The sequence below is a fragment of the Heliangelus exortis genome, chromosome 10 (genome assembly GCF_036169615.1).
Source record: "Heliangelus exortis chromosome 10, bHelExo1.hap1, whole genome shotgun sequence".
Classification (NCBI taxonomy): domain Eukaryota; kingdom Metazoa; phylum Chordata; class Aves; order Apodiformes; family Trochilidae; genus Heliangelus; species Heliangelus exortis.
This window is the reverse complement of record NC_092431.1, coordinates 22,129,239-22,154,079: the sequence shown is the minus strand read 5'-3', so window position 1 is coordinate 22,154,079 and position 24,841 is coordinate 22,129,239. Positions and strand designations below refer to the sequence as shown.

At 39.6% G+C, this 24,841-nt stretch overlaps 1 protein-coding gene across 1 annotated transcript in view; it reads left to right on the top strand.

Annotated features, from left to right (window-relative positions):
• The window catches only part of AFG2A (AFG2 AAA ATPase homolog A), a 136,581-nt gene that overhangs the window by 2,906 nt on the left and 108,834 nt on the right, over positions 1–24,841 (top strand). Inside the window, 8 exon segments of the mRNA XM_071753880.1 lie at positions 1,835–1,893; positions 2,650–3,267; positions 5,494–5,623; positions 6,254–6,310; positions 7,167–7,290; positions 8,615–8,870; positions 16,045–16,199; positions 22,616–22,825. Of these exon segments, the coding sequence (XP_071609981.1) occupies positions 1,835–1,893; positions 2,650–3,267; positions 5,494–5,623; positions 6,254–6,310; positions 7,167–7,290; positions 8,615–8,870; positions 16,045–16,199; positions 22,616–22,825 (1,609 nt within the window).

Sequence of the window (24,841 nt, the reverse complement as noted above, 5' to 3'; positions counted from 1 at the left end):
GCTTGGTTATAGAGGTGGTTAAAAACACTTGTTTTATTAAAAGCTACCTCACATTAAATAATTAAACCTAATTTATTTTTGTTTCCCCATATTAATATGCTGTGTGTTTTTACCTAAAAGCTGTGAATTCTACTGAAATAATAGGCTAAGGACAAGGTCAAAAACTCTTCTGCAGTTAGTTTTCCCTTGCAGCCAGACATGAGTCAGGCTCTGAGGATTGCACGTTATCCTCACGTAACCTCTGAGTTATACACATGTACCATGAGATTAAAATTTATATAAATGTCTGCTTTTCTAGAATTACTCTAGGAGAGATAACATGAAAACTGTAATTGGTCTATTTTGATCCTTGAATTTACTACAAGCCACAGTATCAGCCTGTCATGTAAGAACAGAAATTAGAAGAATAAATGGAAGTCCCATTACTCGAAGTAGTGCCTAGATTTCTAGATGTAGTTCAGGTGTGCTTACAGGTGTAGCTCATTCCCTGCAAATTAATACCTCTGGGGAGTTGCTGGTATGCCTAATTTTGACTTTTCTTCCAGTTAAAAAATACCAATCCCCATTTTTGAACCCCAACAGTGCCAATGTGTTTACTTGTCAGGAAAGACTGTGGTATTTTGAGAGCTCTCTAAAGGAGCAAAATCCTCCTCTTTCCTTCAAGTTGCTTTCTGGATCAATAGAATTGTAGAATGGGTTTTTATTTCTAGGTCTAGAGCTCCCCCCGTTGATTATCCTTTTATTTACAGCAGCTGTACCTCCTTTAAAACCCTTTTGTGCTGCTCAGCTCCTGGTGTAATGCTTGTTATCACACAGCTGCAAGTGCTTACAAAGATTGTGGACCTTTGTCTAAGAAATGGCTGGAGTGAAACCTTTGTTTGGTTGTGAAAATAGAAGCACTGATGTCTGAGGCTAATACAGGTTGGCACAGGATGTGTGGTCTGAGTCCTCAGGAGTTAAAAAAAGGAGTTTAATGGCTTTAATAGAAGGTAAAGCCAGAAATGAAACAGGAAAATTTTATGGATAAACCACCACTGAAAAATGATTGGATCACCATAGCCTTCTACATTACAATGTATCTGAGAAGGAGAGAGTTAATGATGTCTGGGCTCTTAGTGAGTCATAAATGTGGTGCAAAATGTTTTAACATGAACACCAGAGAATATAATTCAGGTAAGACACCTTTCACCTTTTGTTTGCTTGAGGCTGAAAGCATACATGTTCAGTCGTGTGTTAAACCCCAGTTATGAGACAGCGTTTGAGAGAATGCTGCAGGCCTGGCCAGGGCTGCTGAGAGAAGTGGCTTAGGGCTATTGAGTGGCTATTGAGTCACTTAAACCAAATAAAAGACTAGAAAATGTGTTGGGAGGAAAACTTGAAGTGTTTTGGTAGTGGATGTGTAGTACTGAAGACATGCACGTTTTGCAAGTGCTCAAGGCACTAGTTTAATCAGTGCAAGCTGTGTGTGTGTGTTTGTAGGGCTGAAAGAGACCTGAAAAAGCTGCAGCTTTACTATTTAGTAAATGTAGTAATGGCCATTCTGCCTGGTGGGATGAGAAGCGTACATCCCATATTAATCATCTTTAAAAATTAAAAATGTAACTTATTATATTGATTATTACAGTATATTGTATGGAAAAACTAACTCAAAATAAATATATGTGCTTCTTTCGTTACTGTGTGTTTAATATCTGACACAGGGTTAAGATGATATGATCTGAAGACTGTGAAGTGCTCATCTATCTTTTCAGTTTGTTGTGCTTTAGTGGTGAGGATTATTACTTTCAAAGTGGTACTGCTTAGAAGTTTATTTTATTTTTTTTTCCTACCACAGGGACAGAGATGCCACCATTAATGCTGAGGAAATGTCTGTCTGTCTACTAAGAAACCTAGGTATAAGTTTCAGTGCTTCTCTTCTAACAGTATAATTTTTGTAGTAGATCATCAAGTTTTGGATAGAAAAGTGAAGAGTTTCCTCTTATGTTCTTAACCAGAAGCAAGGGATGTTTTACAAGGTAGTGCTACCGAAAGCACTCACTACAACTTGTACTACTCAAAGGGAATCTTCTGGTTCAGGAGTTAATAACAGTTTCACTATGCTAAGAGGCAGGAAATATGAACTGCATTCCAAATTCGTGAGTTTGGCTGGAAATAATAAATCTTGTTTACATTTTTACCTTTGCTTTTGTGCCTGTGGGGTGCATTCACATTTCCTGACCTTTCTCTGTCAACACAAATGTTAAAACCTTACCTTTTTTAGACTGTCAAAGAAGGTGGGGTACACATTAAATGTTGTGAAACTACATGGTACACAGCAAATACAAAATTTTTAATTTTAAAAGTACTTTTACTACTGTACTCTTACAATACTATTTCCACGATCTTCCTCCGTATAATGTATGAAATTTAAAATACTCAATTTATTTATGAGCTCAATATAGGGGAATACATATGATTCTGATGAATGTTTATACAGTGTAGTCTGCTTGTGTACAAAAGTATCATTTAAATTACCTGAAATTACCTAACTAGCTTTTGTTATGTTAATTGATAGTACTGTTTAGGCTTCCTGGTCAAGAATTATTCTGATACAAGAATGTCTTAATGTTATTGAAATTTCTTCTTGTTTTTTCTTTTTTACTCTCATAGAGGGGAAGGTAGTTTTACCAGGAAACCTCTTGGCTTTCACTTTCTATGGCAAACTGTGTAACATCGTGGTGATGAAAGTAAAAGGAACTGATGGTGCAGAGCTGACTGCCCAGCACGGTGCCATTCCCAGTGACATGCATGAGCCAGACCTTGAGAGATCAGATCTGGAGACGAGTACCTTGGATTTGTCCTTACAGTTCAGCAAGATGGACATGGATACTAGTCCAGAGCTTACATCCACGAGCACACCAAGCAAAGCAGAGGATCCCAGTTCACCAGTTACACCCAGTTCTGGTGTGGCACCCAGTGGTCAAGACTCTGCTCAGGGGGATGGTGCAGACCTCCCCCATGACTGGGAGCTGGCTGGAAAAGGAGGCAGCGGCGAGGGACTCCCACTAACTGGCAATAGTGGAGCCATAAGCAATACAGACACTTTTTATTTCATTTCTTCAAGAACTAGAATCAATTTTATTGAAACAAGGACCAGTGCATCAGAAGATGGTGACTGTGAATCCCGAGTCACCTATGATATGATAGGTGGTTTAAGCAGCCAGCTCAGAACTATTAGAGAAACAATTGAACTGCCCTTGAAGCAACCTGAACTGTTCAAGAGTTACGGTATGAAGCCTAAGAGATGGCTTTTTTCATTTGATATACTGTTGGGTTTTTTTTTGACTCTAACATGATTTTTTTTTTCCTTGAAGCTAAGTTATTCCAGGAATCTGAACTGAATTTTGTGTAACACTGGTCTGATATACTTGGGTGTTGAAACAATGTCAATCTGTTACGTAATTATATTGTATGGATACTATGAAGGTGCTATGATTAGCTTGTTGAAAAAATAATTCAGTAGTAAAAAAATATGTGTGTCCAAGAAAAATCAGGTATGCATAAGCAGAATTTTTAGAACATAGGAGAGATTTCTGTGCTCGGGTATTTGAAAGGTGCAGATTTTTATGTTGTCACAGGATTTTAGTTTGTTTCAGTAGAGTCGACTAATTACATTTTTTTAAGCTGAGAGAAATGCAGCCAGACTATTTCTTCTTTTTTTATGCCTGTGTGCTGTAGGGTTCCTGCAAAAATTTAAGTATGTATTCTAGGCTGTTTACTTAAGCTGCTCAGTGTATTTACTGCAGAATTACATGGTGGTAAGACTAACACAATTACTCTTGTCATGTCTAAAGTTGTATCATACATATGTAGGAATTTAGAGGATTTTTGTGAGAAAGTTAAAACTCTGTACTGTGTGTTTATCACAGATGGATATGTACATAGCACAGGCATGTCTGCTCATCATACTTGTCTAGGTGTGCCTCACTGTGAGACAGGGCACTTGACTATAAATATTTCTTCAATATCATGTCATTGAGGCTTTTTATTTCTCTGCCTTATTTCTTCCCACACGTACACTTTAGAGAGGAGGTGATTTTGGTGATCACTGCAGCAATTTCTGTAAGACCTAGGTGGCTCTTTCACTGTGTGTTGCTTGGCTGTTATTGGCAGGTGTCAGTGGGATGATGTGAGGTGTCTGCATCCCTGTGTATTCCAGCTCCATTTGCTGACCTTCAAACTCAGCATTGCTCTGTGGTTTTGTGCTAGCAGAAAGGTTGCTTCAGCATCAGAATTCTTCATACTTGGTCCCAAAAGTGCTTAATCAGATTCTCTGTAATTACATAGGTGATGTTTCCTCACCAGTTATGAATGCTTAATAACAATCCAAATGTTGAGAATCCTTCTGCTGGCTGAGCTGAGACCTTTGGTTCAGCAGCTCTGTTTCTTGCCAGTAGCAGAAGCACCACAGGAGGGAGCAGCTTCATGCTTTAATGGACTATTATTGTGAAGTAACCTGACCCTAAAGACACTCCATTTCTATCCTCTCTCAGTTAGTAGATCCTTTTTTCTTTTTGAGTGTATTACTTCCTAAGACTTGGACTTCCTGTACACACTGTTTGTATTATACTCTGTCACCACTGGGATGTCCCCTGTGCTTTGAGCATCATTTCCTGTCTGCTGTCACAGTGCACAACCAATACTCCTCTTTGGTCATGTTTCAGCAGTGTCTTTTTTGCCAGGGTCAGTTCTTTGTTAAATATTTGTCTCTTCTTTTTGTGTTGTAATTTTTCACCTTCTGTTTTCGGCTTTGTGCCCATTTAATTTGCCTTCTCTGGTCTGAAACGTTTTTTTTTGGCTCTTTACCTGGGATCATGTTATTTCTTCATGTGGTTACCCATAGTTTCTACCCAGTTCTAACTGTTCACAGTAGTACCTTTTCCTCTGCATTCTGTACCTGAATGTGTCTGGTTTGGCTCTTTCCATTTGCCATTAAAGAAGCAAAGTCATCATTTTGATGCATATTTTTCATTTTTCCTAAGTGTTCCTGAATCAATCCTCATGGTATTTCTGAAATATTTTTGTGTGTTGAAGAGAAGTGGTTTTCTGGTGCTGGAAAGTTGAATCATGAATAACATAACATTAAGTGTGTTCATGGATGTTAGGCCGTTAGCCTGATAACTGTTTTGAAAAAAAACACCACACAAGCATGTAAAGCTTAGGGAGAATTATAGTGCTGAACCACTGAAAAATATAACACTTTTTAAATGTTGCTCTTTAAACAGAATCATTTGGATTTTGAAACTAAAGAATGTAGATTCCATATAGGAATGGCCTTGCCACTTAAAGCCTACAATTTTATCAAAATGATGTGTCTGTAAAAGAGTCGGTGTTGGGGGAAAGTTACAGTGGTAATGACTGGGACAGTAAAATACACAAGTGCAGGTTGTTCAGTCTGGCATTTATCACAAGTACCTTTCTTTTCTGTTTGTGTGCATGTGCTTTTGTTTAAAGGAATCCCTCCTCCTAGAGGAGTGCTGTTATATGGCCCTCCAGGCACGGGGAAGACGATGATTGCCAAAGCCATTGCAAACGAGGTTGGTGCTCACGTTACCGTTATTAATGGTCCTGAAATAATAAGCAAGTAAGTCAGCCCAATTTATTTCCATTAATTCTATAAATATGTTATCCCAAATCTGTTCTGGCATCTATCTGTTGTGGACAGATGTAGATTTGGAGTCGGCCATGGGCTATCTGCCCAAGAGAGTCAAAAACAAATGGGAAGGGGTTCTGTCAAATCAGGCTTATGTTTCTTCTTGTTATAAAAGAGGTTCATCCATTTGGCTAAGAAATTTATTTAAGGCATGGACTAAATTTAAGAGGGGACTAAAACTGCATCTGCAATTGCATGTTAGTTCTGCAACAAGAAGAGTGACTTGTTAAAGCATATTTGAATTTAAGATATTGCACTCAATAATATCTCCAGGGAACCTTTTCTCCCTGTTCTTTAAAAATACAGATAATATTGTTTCCAATGCAGAAAAGAAAAGCTTTTTTCTTTAATCTTTTTTCTGTTTATAAGATAGTAGATAGTTAGCTATATTTTACCTTAATTTCTTGTCCTTGTGGAAATAAAGATTATTATTCATGTGCATATACTCATGAGCTTTGAAAGGGTGCGCTATGGCTTTGTGAATTGCACAAGCAGTAATTTTCCAAGTTGCCTGGAAAAGGCCAGAAAATGTTTTCTATTAAAATATTTTAATTATTGTAGGTTTTACGGGGAGTCTGAATCAAGGTTGCGTCAGATATTTGCTGAAGCTTCTCTGTGGTATGTTCTTTTAGGTTAATTTTATTTGTGTTCATTTATTTGCGGTATTGGTACCAGCGTTAATGTTCTTAAAAGAAAAACATTTGCAAGAGTCTTTGAATTGTAATTTTTTCCTGCAGTGGTTTTTAAAAGGAAATAAATCTGTTTATATAGAGCTTAGCTAGAAGGAAAGCAGTGAAATTCTAGTATGCCTATTAAATGCTTTTGGACACTACCCCTGTTAATGGACTGTTACAGATGGTGCCAAATAGCTCCATCTGTATCATTAGTGTATTGTATGCTTATTTCAACAGATGGAAGCATGAGCCAGAGTTTCATCTGGATCCAAATTCTTCTGTCTAGTTTTGCCTTGGGAGGCCAGCATAGTACCGTGCTGAGACATGGAAGCCAGCTCTGAAGGAGCTAGTTAGTGTTGGTACTTGATCTCTTCTGCCTCTGGATTAGGGTGGCATTCTGCCCAAATTTGTTAGTCCTGCTTAAGGCAGACTTGTCTTCCAGATGATTAGTGTTCATAATACATCAGCAAAAGACTATCACATACTGTATTTTTAGAAGTGGCAAATACAATGGTATTTTTTCACTTACAAAATCAGTATGCTTAGTGTTGAGTCTAGAGTCATAGAAAAGGAGATGGAGATCATCTTAAAGATATCAGTTTGCCTAATATATTAATAATTGTAGTAACTTCTTTGATTAACATCATATTCAAGGTTGAAGCTTTTGGCTGCCTAGAGGAGTGGGATGCTTGTTAATTTTTGCAGAAACTGCTCGTTTTCCGTGAACAACTTTGCACTTCTCTACTAAGGTGTTTTAAATCTTCCTGACCACTCTAATTTTTGTTATTCTTTTTTTCCAGTCGCCCCTCCATTATATTTATAGATGAGTTGGATGCACTCTGTCCAAAGAGAGAAGGAGCTCAGAACGAAGTAGAAAAAAGAGTTGTTGCTTCATTGCTGACATTAATGGATGGCATTGGCTCAGTAAGTAGACAGTATTGAGACAATTAATGTGTATGGGGGCTCTCTGAAGAAAGTAATTTTGCTTCTATAATGCAGCCAGTTTTAGATGTGTTGGTTGAGGGGAAAATAGGGTTAGGTGGGACTATAGTAATCTAATGCTTTACTGGATACTAGACAGAGGACACAGAAGGGGAATGTCTGCTGATAACAGTGAATTGAAAAGAAAGTAGGTTTTCTTCCACTCACTGACTTTCTCTTGCCTTCTCTCACTCTTGGAGTTTTGGAGATAAAACTAAAATTTTAGTGACAGCCCATCATTGAAGTAAGCCAGGTATTTTTAATTGCTCTGAAATCAAAGTAATCAAAATACTTCTGGTGATGTATGGGCTGCATTATTAAAGGCAACAACAACTTATTTCAAGATTGACACAGCAATATTTTGGACAGAAACAAAAGCCTGCTGAAGAAGCAGTAGATTTCTTAAGTGCATTATGGATTAAGGCCCTAAAATCTGCCAGTCTCTTGTGTATTATTTTATGATTATCAGCAGGAAAGATTAATCTGTCCACAGTATGAACATGAGTTTCTGCTATTTTTGTAATTTGCAAGTTTCTAATTATTTTCCTGCATGAAAGTTGAGTTGCCCAGTCTGGGGTTGTTCACAGGCAGAACATTTCTGATGGCAATATCTGAGGCATATTCTTCCTGGAGAAAGTGTTTTGTTCACAGAAAGAGAATGGCACTGCAAGAGACCTCCTACCTGATTTTTAACTTATTCACTAAAAGTGAATAAGCAGAGCTTGAGGAAATTGGCTAGGATTTTTGACCTTGCCTTTCCTACTGAACAGGAACTTTTCCTACTGGACTTTTCCTACTTCTTCCAGGAAGCTTTGTAACCTCCTGTCTCTGCTGGTTTTGATGCCTTAAATGATTTGTTTCCCAACTTTGTTTATTCAAGGTCTGCCTGATACCTTCATGTTCTTATGCCAGTGCTGCCCTTTAGCTTGAACACTTATTTCACTTCCATTGGTGCTCACTTTCCTGCTATAGGAAAACAGGTTCTTGGGGATTAAAGGGAGAGACACTGAGACATGGGCAACTGGGAATAAAGTTTCTTTTTTATTCTATGTATGTGTGTGCACTGCATAGTAATGCTGAACTGCAAACAGGGAGAGGTTGGGTGGGCTCACTTGTGTGATACATATTCTAAAAGGTTTTCTTTGTTCCTTTAGAGCTAGCAGCAGTATTTTAGTGTGTGTAGTAGTTGGGAAAAACAAGCAAGAAGTGTATTTGTAAGCTGTGTAACATTTAATGGTAAAATATTTTGCATTGTTTATGCCTTCAGGAAGAGAGTGAAGGGCAGGTCTTGGTCCTTGGGGCCACCAACCGTGCCCATGCCCTGGATGCAGCGCTGCGCCGGCCGGGCCGTTTTGATAAGGAGATTGAAATCGGAATTCCTGATGCCCGGGGCCGCATGGACATTCTCCAGAGGCTCCTCAGGAAGGTGCCTCATTCACTCACTGCAGCCCAGCTGGTGAGACTGGCTGACAGTGCACATGGTTATGTGGGGGCAGACTTAGCAGCCTTGTGCAAGGAAGCAGGTAAGACAATGTGTATCTTATTTAGAATTTATTGTTAGTGTTTATATTTTGTAAAAAAAGAAAAAGTCCACAGTCTGTGCTTTTAAAGAATGAGATGTAATTAATTTTTGTATCAAAGAAACATAGCTGAGCGTGGAATGTGAGGATCACCAGTCTGCTACTGGGCAGATTAGAAAAGCTCTTTGATTGCTAATAGATTTCAAAGCTGAAAGTTAAGTTCATCAACACTGGGGAATTCCTTGTGCCATTTCTAATATGTTGGTAAATCATGATTTAGTGAGTTATGTGGCGTAGCCAGTGAAAAGTGCTGTGATTTCAACCCCAAACATGACCCATCCTGGGCTTTACTTGTGCGTGTGAATACTGATTCTGGACACTTCCTAATCCAGCTGCAAACAGGCAATATTCACCCATTTTATCAGGTCCTTTTAGAAAACAAAATTCTGCATGTTGTGCAAATTGAACACTACTTGTTATGTAGATCCAAACCTGGCATCTGCCTGCAACTGACTGCAGGACAGGCTGTTACCTCTGTGCTTTGCATCCCAAGTGATGGGAAGGAGGATGTTTCCTTTCTGTTGACCTTCGCTGAAGTTGGAATCCATGCTGTTAAATTGCTTGTCACTTGTTAACTGGGAGTGACCTCTGCTGGGGAGAATGCAGCTCAGCATCTTTAACTCTTTGCAGCCCAGATGTATTTTTCATTTGTAGAGGTGCAGAAGCATGATTTGGTTGAAGTATTACATAATCTGAATTTACATTGCTCATGGTTAAAGGAACATTCTTCCTTGGGTTGTTTTTTGTCCTGATGAAGCTTCTGTACCTTTAATATTAAATCTTCACCACCTTGTAAGCTATTGCTGCTTTCACTGGAGTTAAACATAGGAAAGGCTAACTGCTATGAGGTAATATTTCTTCTCATCAGAGTGAGGTTATTCCATATGGCAGATTTGCCAGTGTTTTGTCTAGTCTTGTTTGTTCAAGCAATGGGGTTCTTTTGCTTCACTTGAGAAGCCAAGATAGCTGTCTGTCCAGGAACACTCTGTGTATTCACCCTAAGTTTTCCTTGTTTAGTTTTATCCCATTATTTCTATTTACATGCTTGTATAACACATTCACTCTCCTTCCTTAGTGTTTACACCCTTCAGATATCTTCAGGCTGTTCTCATGTCCCCTACCTCCTCATTCATTACTGAGCCAAACTATAAATATTTAGCTCTTTTAATCTTCCCTCATAAATAAGTCCTTCCTGCCTTCTGAGAAATTATGTTAATTTTCTCTGAACTCCCTCCAGTTTGTCAATAACCTTTTGGCAAAGCAGGGCTCAGAATTGAATGTAATATTTAATATATAATGCAGCATAAAACATGATATAAATGTATAGTTAAGGCTGCTGCTGTGCATTTCTAAATAACCACAATGCTCAATATTCAGGCAATATTGGGATTGGGAGTTTATTCGTAAATGTTCACATTACTTGTGGCCCTTTCACACATGATGTGTGTGTAAGTACTCATGAAATACATTTTCAGTTTTTGGTATAAGATTCTTGTCTCTTGTTGATCACATGCAGTATTGGGCTTTGGGTGGTTCTTGAGTTCTGGCCATCCTGTTTATATCTTTAGGTACCCTGTGGCTGGAAAGTCTGAAAGCTTACAAGCTAAATTTTGTTTATATTCTTAATACAAACTTGAGATCATTTTCAAAGGACTCATCCTTCCTTATCTTTATACTTCAACTCTGTTTTTAGCACATATAATATTGTGTATATACTGCTTATATAAACCAAGGGTGTAGTAATTAATGTGACATGACAAATGTGGTATCTGTAGAGCTATGATAGGCAAACCTTTCACTTGCCCTAAATGTTTCTAGGCCTGTGTGTATGTGGCGTGCACAGGATCTGATGCATGCTGGAATGGGCAAGGTGAGGAAAGGCAAGGAAAACCTGGAGGATCTCTGCAGTGTCATACAAACTGTTCCAAACAGGATGTTATGACCAAACAACCATGAAATCTTTATATGTAGATGGATATAATAATCACTTTTGGGTGTTTTTGTTGTCCCCCTCACATGTTATGTAAGTACTGTTTTCCTGTCCTGCAAATAACTATGGTCAATCCAGCAAAATTAAAAGTAAAAGTGGTATTTCTAGCACGGGCAGTGTCACCAGCTTAGATGCAATTCTTTCAGAATTAGTGTACCTCATCTCTCTTCAGGGTGACATCTGCTACAGTGGAGAAGCTGGGATTTACTGTGGGAAGATGCCAGTGATTTCTGCAGTTCACTGCATGCTTTTGTGTGAGTTAACAGCATGGTATGGAAAACCTGCAAATACCTCAGTGGGTGCTGGACCAGATTCTGTAGACATCAGCTTGCAACAGGCTCCTTGCGGTAGCCTCTCAAGGAGTTGAGTACCCTCTGAGGGTTTCTCATGAACACAGTTCTTGACAAGAAAAGGGCCTGGACATGTGTGCAGCTGAGAAAATGTTATTCTTTTAAGACTGGGAGAGGTCTACTGTGTCCTAAATTATTTAGTAACTACCTTTTAGTGTGAGCAGCTGAGTTCTGAGGCAGTGCATAGCAGACAGACTGCCATATCCTTGCATATAATGTCAGTGTTTGTACACCCCTGAGATCTTGTTGCTTCTGCTTTAATTTAGTTGGCCACACTGTCTTGTATTAGTTCCCCCACAAAATTATAATGGTTTTAATTTAACAACAGAGATAAGCACTGCACTCTTTTTGGAAAAACATGAAATGTTAATTATGTAGCAGGAATATGAATGGTATAAACTGTACTCAATGTTAGAAGATGCTTAGCAACAAAGGTTTCCAAATATAGCAATTTATTATAAACTTATCCTTCTATGGCTGCCTCTAGCATTTCAAGAGGGTGAATATAAATATATCTTGGTTTCTTCAAGAAGGGGGTTCAGTCGTATTGTTTACAGAGAAAGGAAGTATTTGCTTTGTAACTCTTTCAATTTATCTTGAACATCCTTGTTCATTACACATAATTTCAGTGTGCTGATACAAAACACTTGGACTGTGATAAGATAGCATCATGTGGAGAGGAAGAACAAATGTTTTTGTATAAATAGTTGTCTCTCTTGCAATAACATCAATTTAGTTCCAGTGAGGATGCTGCATGGCAATAGCTGAAACTTTTGAGACTTCTGTGGAAGAAGCACTAGTCACCTTTTTTGCATCCAAGTGTTTTAAACTGTCTGATTGTAATGCAGTTAAGGGTATCACCTTGCTTAGCATTGAGGATTATAATGGTTCACTGACTTATTCTTACAAATAAGTAATTGAGCTACATCATTTGCCAGTATGAATCAATATTACTCTGCTGCATCTGTGAAGAAAAAAAAAAAAAGGCAATTGAAAAGCTTGCTCTTAGGATTTTTGTTTCTCCCTGTAACTGATGGGGAAGTAAATTCCCCTGAAACCTAGGAATGTCTTTGTTAGATCTATGTGTTGGGATTTTTTCTCAGCTTCTGCAGTTTTGGTAGCCTGGCCACCTGCAGGAAAGGTGAGCTGTTTGGGGTGATGTGATGAACAGTGAGTCCCTGAGGAGCAGCCTCTGACTGCTCTGTCACTCAGACAATAGCTAATGGGCAGTAAAAGATGTGTGATTATCAATATTGTTTTGTTCAGTTTGTTTCACCAAGCATTGTGTATGTACTCTTTTTGAAACCTAAAGTGTGTATGTTCATTGCTCTGAGTGGATACTTTCTATTATTTACAGTAGTACATAGTTATACACAAACTCCTGACAAATATAGCAGTGTCATGGTCTAGTTTTAGGCTCAGACATTTGTTAGTATGATCTAATGTGCCAACACTTAGCCAAGCTATGAGCAAGAAAATCTTAAAGGGAAACAATGCTATCGTCCTCCTGCATAGCCTGGTACCAAAGAATGATCATCTGTACCAGGACAGGGTGTTCTGCTGGGCTTTTTCCCCTTCTGTCCACTTAGTTTCCTCTGTTCTAGACAGACAGGATGAGTTGGTGAGGTAGAGCACACAGTTGCTGGACTGGAACAAATTGTTTATTTTCCATTGTTTATAATCATGCGTGATACATTATGCTTGGAGTTTTTTCATTTTATTTTTTTAACTGGGATTTTCCATTTTTACTCCACTGAGTATCATTGTTAACAGTTACAAAGGCTGCCTTCCAAGTTAAGTTGCTGCTCTGCATAGGATAGTGCTGGGGAGCAGTTGTGTATCCCTTTGCTATAAATAGGTAGCCTGGCCAAAAAGCCCCCTGCACTATGCAGCAGGCTGACTACCTCTGTGTCCTTCCTCCCCTTCCTGCTGGGATGTACCACTGGAACCCTCCTTGCCCACTTGTGAGCCTTATCAGTCTCTACCAAAGGGCTGTTGGCATTCAGTAATCCTTAACAATGAACTGGCACCTGAAAAGGAGCGAGCAAACCTGAAACAAATGCTGTGCTCAGTCAGCTTACAGCCAGGACGTGTCCTCTGCTCAAAACCCGTGTGAGTGAGACACCTGACAGCTGGGATGAGCTGCTCTCTGATGAGTGAACCTCAGCTGCATTATGACATTTGTGGTGAAAAACTTAGGTTTGCTGTGCTGTTTCGCCTCCTTTGCCTCTGCATTGCTTCTAGCAGCATGGTTTGCATCCTGCCCTGCATTTCTCTATGTTAAATACATCTTTCAGTGTCTCAAGACAAGGGTGTGTTTTTCTGGCTTCAGCAAGCCCCTGGCTGTGTCTTCCTGTCCTTTTAACAGGAAGGTGCAGCCTCTGGATTTCTCTGCCTCTGTTCGGAGGTCAATCTGAAGTGCAGGAAAGAATGATTATGATAACCGGAGGAAACAGGAAGGATCATGCTTTCTTTCCAATCTGTTTTTTATTATTGTTTTAATGTAAAACATTGTTTCAATTAAATGCTGACCTATGCAGTGGTGTGTGCCTGCACATGCTGAAATCAATTCAGGCTTTGTTTGGAGAGCTGTGACCTTTTTATTCCTGTTCTGGATCAAGGTTGCTGCATTTCAAACCCACTGCTGAGGACTGAAATTTCACTCCTACTGCTAGTAGCACTGGAAGTAATGATCCTTAAGAGCAGTATTCTCCTTGGGCATTTATCTGCCCTGCTCTCTCAATTTTTAAAATAAACTTGTTTGTTTTTAAGGATTTCTCATGTATTGAAAAAAAGATAACCATGACATGATTAAAATGTATCCAGTGGGCACTGGGCTAAACTGGTACCTGTTGATATGCATAGAAGTGAGGAGCAGAGATCTTTATCTCTTACTTCTTCCTCTGTGACTTAATTTCATGTTATGCCTTTCATGTTTTTAAAGAGAGTGTCACATGAGTGGGTTTCCCCAAAAATAAATCATAGGACTCAAGCCCCATACCTGCTTGCGCTGCCCAGATAGTTAGCTGCAGTGACACTACCATAAGATGTCAAGTTTGTTATTTCCTTGGAAGTAAGTTTTAAATCTGGGCAGTGAATCTCTTGTCTTGCTTATGTTTTTTGTTTGCTTAAAATGACCTGTTTCAGAGGAAGGAAGAAGTGGGGGAGGAATGACATGAAAACTGTCTGGATTTTTTAAATGAGTCAGTTATATTTTATACTTGTCCTCCTGGTGACTATATTTTCCTTTTTCTCCTTGGCCTCGTGGAATGTTTTTATTTATATATCTTAATAGTTCTGGATGTTCTGTGCAAGGGGAAACCTGAATTACAACGTTGCTGGTTTGTTTTTTTTCCTTTATTGTATCAAGGGCCTGGGTATTGAATGCAGGTGCTCAAGATTCTGCCGTAATAGGTGATTTATGGAAAGACACCAGCTGTACTGCTTCACAGGGGAAATATTATATCTCTTCACACATTGTATATATTGTAGGAAATGCAGAATTCCTGCTATTGTCAGAAACTTTGCAAGTCCACATTTACCAGTGCCTCTAGAAAGAAGTCAAGAATCCACTGAAATTTAGAATTGTCTGTTTTCAGAAAGGGCTTGTCCCTTTTATTCTTTTATTGGCTTTTTTCATGTAGACATGATCGATGCTTTGCTTTGTTTGGTTAAATGTAAATAAGATTTATCCAATATTTGTCTTTTTATGGTGATGCAAGGCGACCTGGTGTCACAGTAACTGCCTTATTTTTTTATGTAACACAACATGTCACATACATGCCTGTGGGTGGGTGTATATATACCTGTATTAAAGATTATACTTGTCACGTAATAATACTGTAAATGACATACTTAGCTGTTTCAGTTCACAGAACTGGGTTGAAAACAGGAGCAATTGAAGTCCAAATTATATTAGGCCTTACATTATACAGTGGGAAAACCATAATGCTTCTGAGCATCTTGCACAACTGGAGCTGTAGTTGCACTCTCTGGGGAATGTCTGAGAGCTGCAGATGGTACCACTCGGTCCTGCCCGAGGAATAATAACAAATGGATGTGTAAGTGGGTGAGACTTGGGTGGCTTTTGGAGGACTCAACTATAGGGGCAAGCTAGGAATGAATGTTGAGATTTATAGGTATTGTATGTGAGCTGATTTGGCCAAACAAAGGAGAAGGTAAAAGTTGCGCCTGCATTTGAAAAGTGTGATTGCTGAAGGGAACAAGGTAATGTTTGCAGGGAATGTTTGTGGCATTATCAAGAAAAACACAGGTATCTGGCATCTTACTAGATAGTGAGAGAAGGTTCCAATGAAAGTAAAAGAAATCTCATCAGTTTCTTTTTAAAAGCAGCTTGGACTGCGCAGTCCTTATAGTAGAAGAATGGACAAGCTTGCAACTGTCCTATATGAGCTGATTTAAGGTTTGCCTTGAATATTTGCTATCCCTCTTCCTCTGTGGTTTAGAAATGTGTTCAGATTGATGTATGGACCTTGGGAGGCTTTGCACTGCTAGCTTCATCTCCAGGAACAAGGAGGCAGGGCTGTTTCATTCTGTCTTTTGGAATAGTTTTAGTTTATATTTTGTCTGTGGTCATGAAATACCCTTTTTCTTGCTCTCATCAGAAGAGCTGTGCATGTAATTTGACCTAGTTAGGGCTTGGTGTTGAAGCATTCTCATGAGCATCATTTCCTTTCCAGTGCTGCTGTTATATTTGTGAGAACCAGAAGGCAGCCTACGTACTACCATGTTGTTTTGTTGTTGTTTTTTTTAATAGGTTTGTATGCATTGCGGAGAGCGCTGGGGAAAAGCCCAAACCTGTCAGACAAGGAGGTGGCTGGGTCAGTGGTGATTGCTTTCAATGACTTCCTGCAGGGGATGAATGATGTCAGGCCCAGCGCCATGAGGGAGGTGGCAGTTGATGTGCCAAAAGTAAGTTATTTTTTTGCAATACACCAGTAATATCGTTAGAGCTATGTTAAGAGTTGTGGTTAGGCACTGAAATTCCCTACAAAAGAGGAATTTTTTTAAAGTGGAAGCCTCAATTGGCCAATAAATGTTGTGTGTCATGTTTTTGTTTGCATATTTATTTGCCTGGTTAAAATTTTGAGGACCTGTTTCTGGAAGCTTATGGTCCTGATAGTGCAGGAGTGTATCTCCTGATCTCTGGTTTTATGTGATGAGTGACTTAATGGAGTAAAGATCTTAAGGTGTCTGCTCAAAGCAGATCCTGAATACCCATGACATCTGTGGCCTTTGTAAAGCAGGCACAAGGTTAAACAGAACCTAACTGTTAACATTTTTAACCAAAGTGTATTGAAACAAAGCTGTGAAGAGATTAACTGTTGAGATTTTATGTTGAGCAGTTGACTAATTCTACATGCAGTTTATACTGCTGTGACCTGAATGTCTTCAGTGGCATGAAATGGTTTTAACTGAGGATGGAATTAAATACTGTAGTTAGGTTATCACTGCCAGGCAGTTACCTGTCAGGGGCTGTCATTATGTGAACAGAACATTGCATAAACAGAAAGATGCCAGGTTCATCTTTACGCCACTCACTGCCCTCTCAGTCATGAATTACAGTAGTTCAGTAGCAGTCACAATATAGGTTGGGCTTGGGAACTGATCTTTTTAAGATGACAATGATCTGGCTCAAAAAGACTCAGCAAAAGATAATGCTGTAGTTAATCTCACTAAATCTTGACTCTGCAAGCTGTTGTGCTGGTGTTTCTCAGGAGCTGTCCAAGCCCTCGAAGGAAACATTTGTGTCTCATTGCGTGAAGACGAGTGTTGTGGGAATTAGATTGCACAACTGAGGATGGACCTTTATTCCCAAACTATAGGAATGGGAAATAAGATCTGCGAACAGGATGCTGTACACAGCCAGCTCGGATGTCACACTTGGCTTGTTAGGAGTCCTTGCTGTGCTGGGTGGAAATGCCTGGGCTGGCCCCAGATGGCTGTTCCTGGAAATGGTGCAGTGGCATCAATATCCGCAAGGGCTAATGAGTTCTGCTGAGAACCAGGAACTGATTCTTTCATTGCTTATTCTGCTGCTGGCTCCTGGGCTCATGTCATTATCACTGTGCTGTGCCTTTTAGACATCCCAGCCCTCTTGGAGCCAGATGGAGTGCTGATAAACAGCACAATAAAACCAGAAAGAAGCGAGGTCTCAAGGAGCTGCAGGAAAGCTGTTCTGAATCCAGGTCAACCTACTACAGAGGCTCCTGTTGTCCACTGAACCATCCTGCCCGTGGCTTCCTTGCTTTTCAGTTGTTTTTGTTTGTTAAACACCAGCCGAGTCACTGGAATGCTACTGAAATTCATTCTTTATTGAAGGGAAGATAACATAGTGATGATTCCTTTTGTGCTGAGAGGCAGGGTCTGCATTTTTACAAAATAATGCATATTCTGTGAAGATGTAGGGTAAATTTCAGGTCATCTGCTTAGTGCCTGGTCTTAGTTTAAAGTGGAATTTAAAGTACCACATGCAATGGATTTGGTGTCCTTCCAAAGGAGGTGCTGGAATTCAGTTTAACCATGATTTTGGGCTGCAGCTTACAGAAATGAAGTTAGGTGCTCAGAAGTAGTTGCTCTAAGTCAGCTCAAGTCCAAGGGTTAGGTGTAGGAACTTTGTCGTGGTGCAGCTAGGTGACTGGGGTGGCAGTGTAGGAACAGGAAAGCAAGAAACAGGAATGCAAACTGCAGCCTCCTGGCTAGAGCTGCTTGCTGGGAGCTTGGGATATGGTGCAGGAACTCTTCCAAACATCTGAAACTCATTCATGTACTTTAGCATGGTGTAGCTATTTTAAAAGGTCTGACCACTGTGTGGTTTATAGACATGCACAAGCAAAAAGATATTTTAAAAAAAATAATCTATTTATTGTTGTTATTTAACTTAGATTAGTGTCATTTGCTCTTTGTCTGAAAATAAGTATGTCTTACTCTCACTTGATGTGTCTCAGTGTCTCAGTGCCAGGCACTGAGCATTGTGTGCTCCTATCCAGGGAATTTACCAGGTCTGGTTGTTGCTGGGAGCACAGACTGTAGCAGAAAGCAGAATGCAGCTTCAAGTTCCTTGGATACCTTTGGTTTTTTTTTTTTAAGGAGAATATGCAACATTTTGTGTTGCGTGCTTCTAGTAATGATTTTTAGGTATGTCTTAATCTAATTTTGCAGACTAATTTTCACTTCTCTGATTAGAGTTGTGTATAGAATTACTCTGTGATTCTACTGTTTAACTGCTCTGGTTGAATCTGTGTTTGATTGCACTAATATTGGAATGTGAGTGGATGCTGAAGGAGTTGGTCTCAGCAGGGACCAGATATCTAAGAAGCCAAATGAATAAACTGCAGAGCCATTAATTAGTTGTCACGTGTCAGCAATCCTGTCTCCTAGAATGCTTTGCTGATTAATATTGGTATGCTTAGGCTACTAGGTTAAATTGCTCTGTTGCAATCTTTTGTCCTATTTAAAAACTGGAAAACCTCTTGTTATACTTACACCTGGAGTAGTAGCTAAAGAACAAGGGAATATATTAGAAGTTACTTGTTTGGGTGGCCATAAGCAAGTAATTTCTTGGTGTCTGAGGATATCCTGTAATCTTTATAGACTGCTTTGCAGTCTGCTGCTGAGGAGTACTTCAGGACAAGATAGTTATTAGAGCTTTTTCATTGACATAAGTTGAGCTTGCTTTTTTATTCCAAAACACATGCAGTATTACTGGTAGGGGAATCAGCCAAAATGAAGCGAGCTTGGGGTGGCAGACTAAGCAAGGTTGTATGCAGGATGAGCTGCTGGAGGTGGATGTGTCACCATGTGCAGGGTTTTTTTGTTGCTTCACTTTTCTTCACTCTTTTGTCCTTTCACTTGTGCCCAGATTGCTGTGCATGTTGGATGTGACTAAGGCAAATGCAAAAAGCCTGGTTCCACACAGCATCTTGTTTTCCATTTTTCCATTTCCATTTTTTTTAACTATGCTACATGTTACAACCTTTTTAGATGGCTGCTTTTTCTGCAGCAATGATATAGGAGAGAGGGGATGCACATTATAAATCAGGAAATTAATACTTTATTTCTTTGGAGAGTTGCACTGTAGTTGCCATTCTTCCCTCTCTTATGGGTCTTTGTGAAATTTTTTAGAGTGCTATGGGTTTTGCTTGCCTGTTTCTCTCCCTTTGCTGTAATTCAACACTCAGATTTGTGTCTTTGCAGCCAAGAAGTTCTGGATGAGACATCCTTTGCACGTCTGCTTTATTTCTTTATTGCTGTTGCTTAACAACCTCTGGGGAGTTGCTGCTCTGCATCATATTCTGAGCTTTGTTGACCTGGGGAGCACTAAAGATCCCAGCAGTAACGAAACCTTGTTGTCTTACACACTGTAGCAGGGCACTGTCTTTGTATGTGTAAGCTCAGCCCCAAAGCTGGTCTTTAAAATCATTTCCACAGTGACAGAAAATCACACTTCATTGCTTGTGTTGCAAGACCTTTCCTTTGAGTTCCTGTGCAAGAAGTGTAATTGTCAGGATGTGTCCACTAGAAGTTGTGTTAATTGTAATTGGGAAGTTACTGAGTATTTGTGTGCAAACCCAATCCACCTAGTTCATAGAATCATAGAATCCTAGAATGGGCTGGGTTGGAAGGGACCTCAGAGCTCATCAAGTCCAACCCTTGCTCCACTCCCCCCGTGGTTCCCAGCCCATGGCACTGAGTGCCACATCCAGGCTCTTTTGAAAGAGCTCCAGGGATGGAGAATCCACCCCTTCCCTGGGCAGCCCATTCCAATGGCTGAGCACCCTCTCCAGAAAGAAATTCTTTCTAATGTCCAACCTAAACCTCCCCTGGCACAACTTGAGACCTCTTGTGCCCTCTTGTCTTGCTGAGAGTTGCCTGGGAAAAGAGCCCAACCCCCCCCTGGCTCCAACCTCCTTTCAGGGAGTTGTAGAGAGTGATGAGGTCTCCCCTGAGCCTCCTCTTCTCCAGCCTCAGCACCCCCAGCTCCCTCAGCCTCTCTTCATAGGATCTGTGCTCGAGTCCTTTCACCAGTCTGGTTGCCCTCCTTTGGGTTCTTCCAAGCTTCTATGAATCTAAGAGAACTCTTATTTTTTATTGTTTTATTGGTGGTGGATTTTTTTTGCCATGCTTATTGCCTTCTGAAATGAGGAAAAAAATGTTTTGCTAAGAGCTTGACCAGAAAGTGAAGGTAGTGTTTTATTAGCTGTTTTTGCTTTTAATACCATTGCTTCTTAAATTCTACACCTTGTGTTACAGAAATTTTAAGAAAGTTATCTGAAGTTTTGATTGCTTAATTATTTTCCTTTTAAACTCATGACAGGCAAACTCACATTTAGTGTCTCTGTTTGTATGTCCTGACCCAGCTGTCTCCCTTTCCTCCCCTTCCTGATTTTAAATGTCTGCAAAATCAGAATAATTCCCCAGGCTCCTGAAAACAACCTTTGTGTAAGGTGGCCCTACTTCACCTTTTCTGTACAATTCTGTCACTTGCATTTATGCTGAATGACATGTAGTGAGCTTGAAAAATCATTTGAATGCCTCAGAAGACTTGTGCATATTTATATATTGTGTGAATATTTACAAGGGGTAAAAAATACCATTTGGATATTTTATCCCTGGCTAAAATAACACTAATGGACTTAGCCTTCTGTTGATTAAAATTATAGACAATTTCTGATGGCTTAATTAATTTTAAGAAATTCCTGTTCATGTTTGTCACCATCTTTGTCTAGCTAGAAAGACATGGTGGTAGGAATGAGTAGTCAGTGTTTTACCAGATGCAAGTATTGATACTTAAAACGGAGAACAAACATGTTATACGTCTTCTCACTAATAAAAAGTTGTTTAAAAGTACCAAGATTTAGTTCTCTGTGGTTCACAGAGCTGCTAAGTAGAATTAAGGTTTGTAGGGATAGGTAATACCTATTTTTAAAAGAAGCTGTAAAAGTGATGCTGTTTCAGATCTGACTCAGAAACACCAGCTTTTACAGTAACGGAAGATTGGGATTAACTGTCCTGAGCTTAACTATGTTATTCAGCCATGAATTTTGAGTGAAAAGGGGTGGTTTGCATGGGTGGAACAGTGACAAGAAGCAAGTGAGGTATCTGACACATGTCTTCACTTTTTAGAAACTTGGATGTTTGCTTCATTGTAATTAAAAATGTGCAGGTGGATTTCAGTCTTTAATTGTGAAAACAAGCAGGAAGGAAGGATTCCTCTTACCTTTAAGAGCTTAACTGAGGTGTGTAAATTGGATATTTCCTTGCCATATGTTCCCTCGAAAAGAAAGAGAGAAATTTGGTATGAGACTACCTGTCTGACTCCTGAAAGGCAGTTTTTGCTACAGTTGAATTGCTCTGCAAGGTCTCTCTCTTGTTCTCTTTTGGCTGTTTTGATAGCCTAAGATACCAGCTCAAAGTCAGGTGTAGGAATTAATGCTGTTGTTTCCTTCTTCCTTTCTACAGAGTTGTGCAGTTTTTACTTTTTTTTATTGTTGTTGTTCATGCAAACATTTTCATTTTGAGACTAGGGACTTGTACACAGTCTCCATCTGATTGCTGCCATCCCTTTAATCTGACTTGTGCAGTTGCTCTTGCTTGTAGCATGGAGTAGCATTTCCTAAGGGAATATTGGCAGGCTGCACAAGGTGGCTTACACGTACCAAAGTGGCATGCTGCTTTGGTAACACTGCTGCTAAAATCTTTGGCTCTCTCTGCTATTGGGATGCTCTGATGTATGTCTGATACAGTCTTTGCTTTGCTCTGACCTTTACTGAATCTGCACTTATTTTGGTAACATATTCCTGGTGTGAGAGGCGTGATGTTCTGCAGATGGGCAGCTCCTCACCTTCTAGTTAGCCTTGAAAGTCAGAGTATTTCTGAGTGCCTGCCCCATGCATGTTGATCTTCTCTGTTTGTTCTCTGCTGTCTTTGTAATTCTCTTTTATGTCAAAGACTGACAGTCAAGGAGAATTTTTATTTGGTGTGCAGTTTGCTTGGACTTAGACAAAAGTACTCACACCACATCCAAATGCTCTTTCTTCCACTGTAGCAGTAGACTGAATGTGGGGATGTGGGGAGAAGGCTGGGCCCTGCTGACAGCAGTGCAGGCAGAGCTGGAACAGGTTTTAGATCCCTTTGGCCCTGACAAATATGCCTTGTGTCTTCAGCAGAACAAATTTAACTGTGGTTGGTTTGCGTGTTGCTTTTTTATGTGTGTTTTTTTCTGTCAATACTTCAGAGGATTGTTTGTTTTCAAGCTTTTAGAGCACTTTTGTTTTTTAATAGCTTTTCTTCGTTGTCTGAATTCATCAATATGGTTTGCTTTGCAGGTATCTTGGTCAGACATAGGTGGACTAGAAGACATCAAGCTTAAGTTGAAGCAGGCAGTTGAATGGCCTCTCAGACATCCCGAGTCCTTCATCCGGATGGGAATTCAGCCTCCCAAAGGTGTGCTGCTTTATGGACCTCCTGGCTGCTCAAAAACAATGATTGCCAAAGCTTTGGCTCATGAAAGTGGTCTCAACTTTCTGGCAGTGAAGGTATGCTGTTTACTCTTACACACAACAATGGACAGTTTATCAGTTTCCAGTGGCTCTTCGTGTTTCTAATAATTACGTATTTTACAGCAAATACCTTGTAAAAATCAAGTAAGGTTTGTGTTTTCTTATGGAAAGGACCAGTGCTTTCTTGTGTGCTTTTTAAAAATCGATTATTTATTTTCTCTTATATGTTGTATGGTTGGATAAACTGTTAATTATTGGCATTATTTGAAATCTTCTAAAAAATGGAAACCAATTTTTAAAGCAGTATAAACAAAATGAAGTTGCTTAGTGCATAGCTCTTCTTACTGTAATAATTACTTGCTTGCATGGAAATATTACCATCTTATCTGTTGCATTTCTTTTCATTCCTCAGAGAAGTTGCTTTCTGTACCTTATTGTTCATGTTTCATTACAGATTTTTCTTGCCCTGTTTACCTTTTTTCAGGGAAAATAGTTTTACTTCATCAGTTTTTAGAAAGTTTGCAAAATCAGTTTTATCTGGAGTGCTCACGCATAAGTGAGTATTTTCTCAGCATTAAGAAACACTAAGTATAGAAAAACTTTGGATTTCATTGCCTGTGAATAAGTGTAATTGATTATTGTGGGTTGTATGGAAAACACATGAATGAAGTTATTTAATAATACTGAGCTTCAACACATGGGAAGAAAAAAAAGATAGCAGAGTGATTCCACATGGACTAGTCTTGCAGCTGTGTCAGAGTGTTAATGAAGTGCAAGAAAAAAACATCAAGTATTTTAAAAGTATCTCCTCCTCAGCATTAGGATCAGGAACCCTTGTCTGTTGACCATCTCTTTGCTCACAAAGCTTTCTGTGTTGTTGGTTTCTGCACAGCTTCCTCCTCTGCCTGTCCTTTCAGCCCCACTATAGCTGTAGCTCTGGCTGGGGTCCTCTCTGAAGCAGAGGTGGTCCCACTGACCCTGGAGCCTTGCCTCTTCTGCCCAGTCTTGCCGACAGGCCTCTGGGTCACAGTCACATCAACAAGACCAAGCCTTGGAAACCTCAGCCCTTAAGAAACAGTAAGGTTACTGCTTCTTCCATAAAGACAAAGTAGTTCTTTGTACTCCAGACTTAGTGGTAAACAAGGTAACCTTTTCCTCCAGCACTGCTTAAAAGAAAACATTCCTCTTTGTCTGGCCAAAGTACTGATGCCCGAAAGGGTGAGGAAAAGGTAGCAGCCTGAAAAAAAAAAAAAACAAAACCAAACAAAAAACCAAACAGTTGAAAATAAACATTGTCAGTGTCCTATATTCATCAGTCATAGCTCCATCAGCTATTTTTACTAATGCTGTTAGTTGTCCATAAATAGAAGATGGCTCATGCTGAACAGGAGATATCTGAAAGTGCACTGATGGAACATGGTTTTTACACTAATGCAGCATTTCTTCATGATGGAGCTGCAGCAGAAGCAGCTGGCTCAGGGAAACTGATTTTTAGTCCCTGTCAATTTCAATCTCTTGGCCTGGAACTGGTTGAATATTTAATGTACAGATGTTTCAAGAAACACATCTCTGGATCTCCTCCAACCTTGGATATGTTGACTCCAGGAAGGGAGCATAGCCCACTTTCTCTAACTTGACATTTGCTTCCTGGACAGGAGACATCCATCATGTACTAAATGTGCTAAACATCATTGTAGCACTTCTTAAAGCACAACAGGCATGAATTAATTTCCACTGCATGTGTTTCTGCAATAAACCCAAAGTAGCTGAATATGTGGGATTTTGTTTTTCAGAGGTGTTTTGTTGTTGTTGTTGTTGGGGTTTGGTGGTTTGGGGGTTTTTTTTTGAGAGAGAGGGAAGTTTTCTTTTTTTTGCTTGTAATCCTGTTAATTTTCCCATTTCTATGTTATGTCTCAAATATCTGTCCCTGGAACTGATACCAGGCTTTTTGAAATGGGAGTGTGTTTCTTGATAATTTACTTTTCAGACTTGAATTTTCCTCACAGTCTCTCCTGCCCCAAATAAGGATTTGTGATGAAAAGTGTGTGCTGT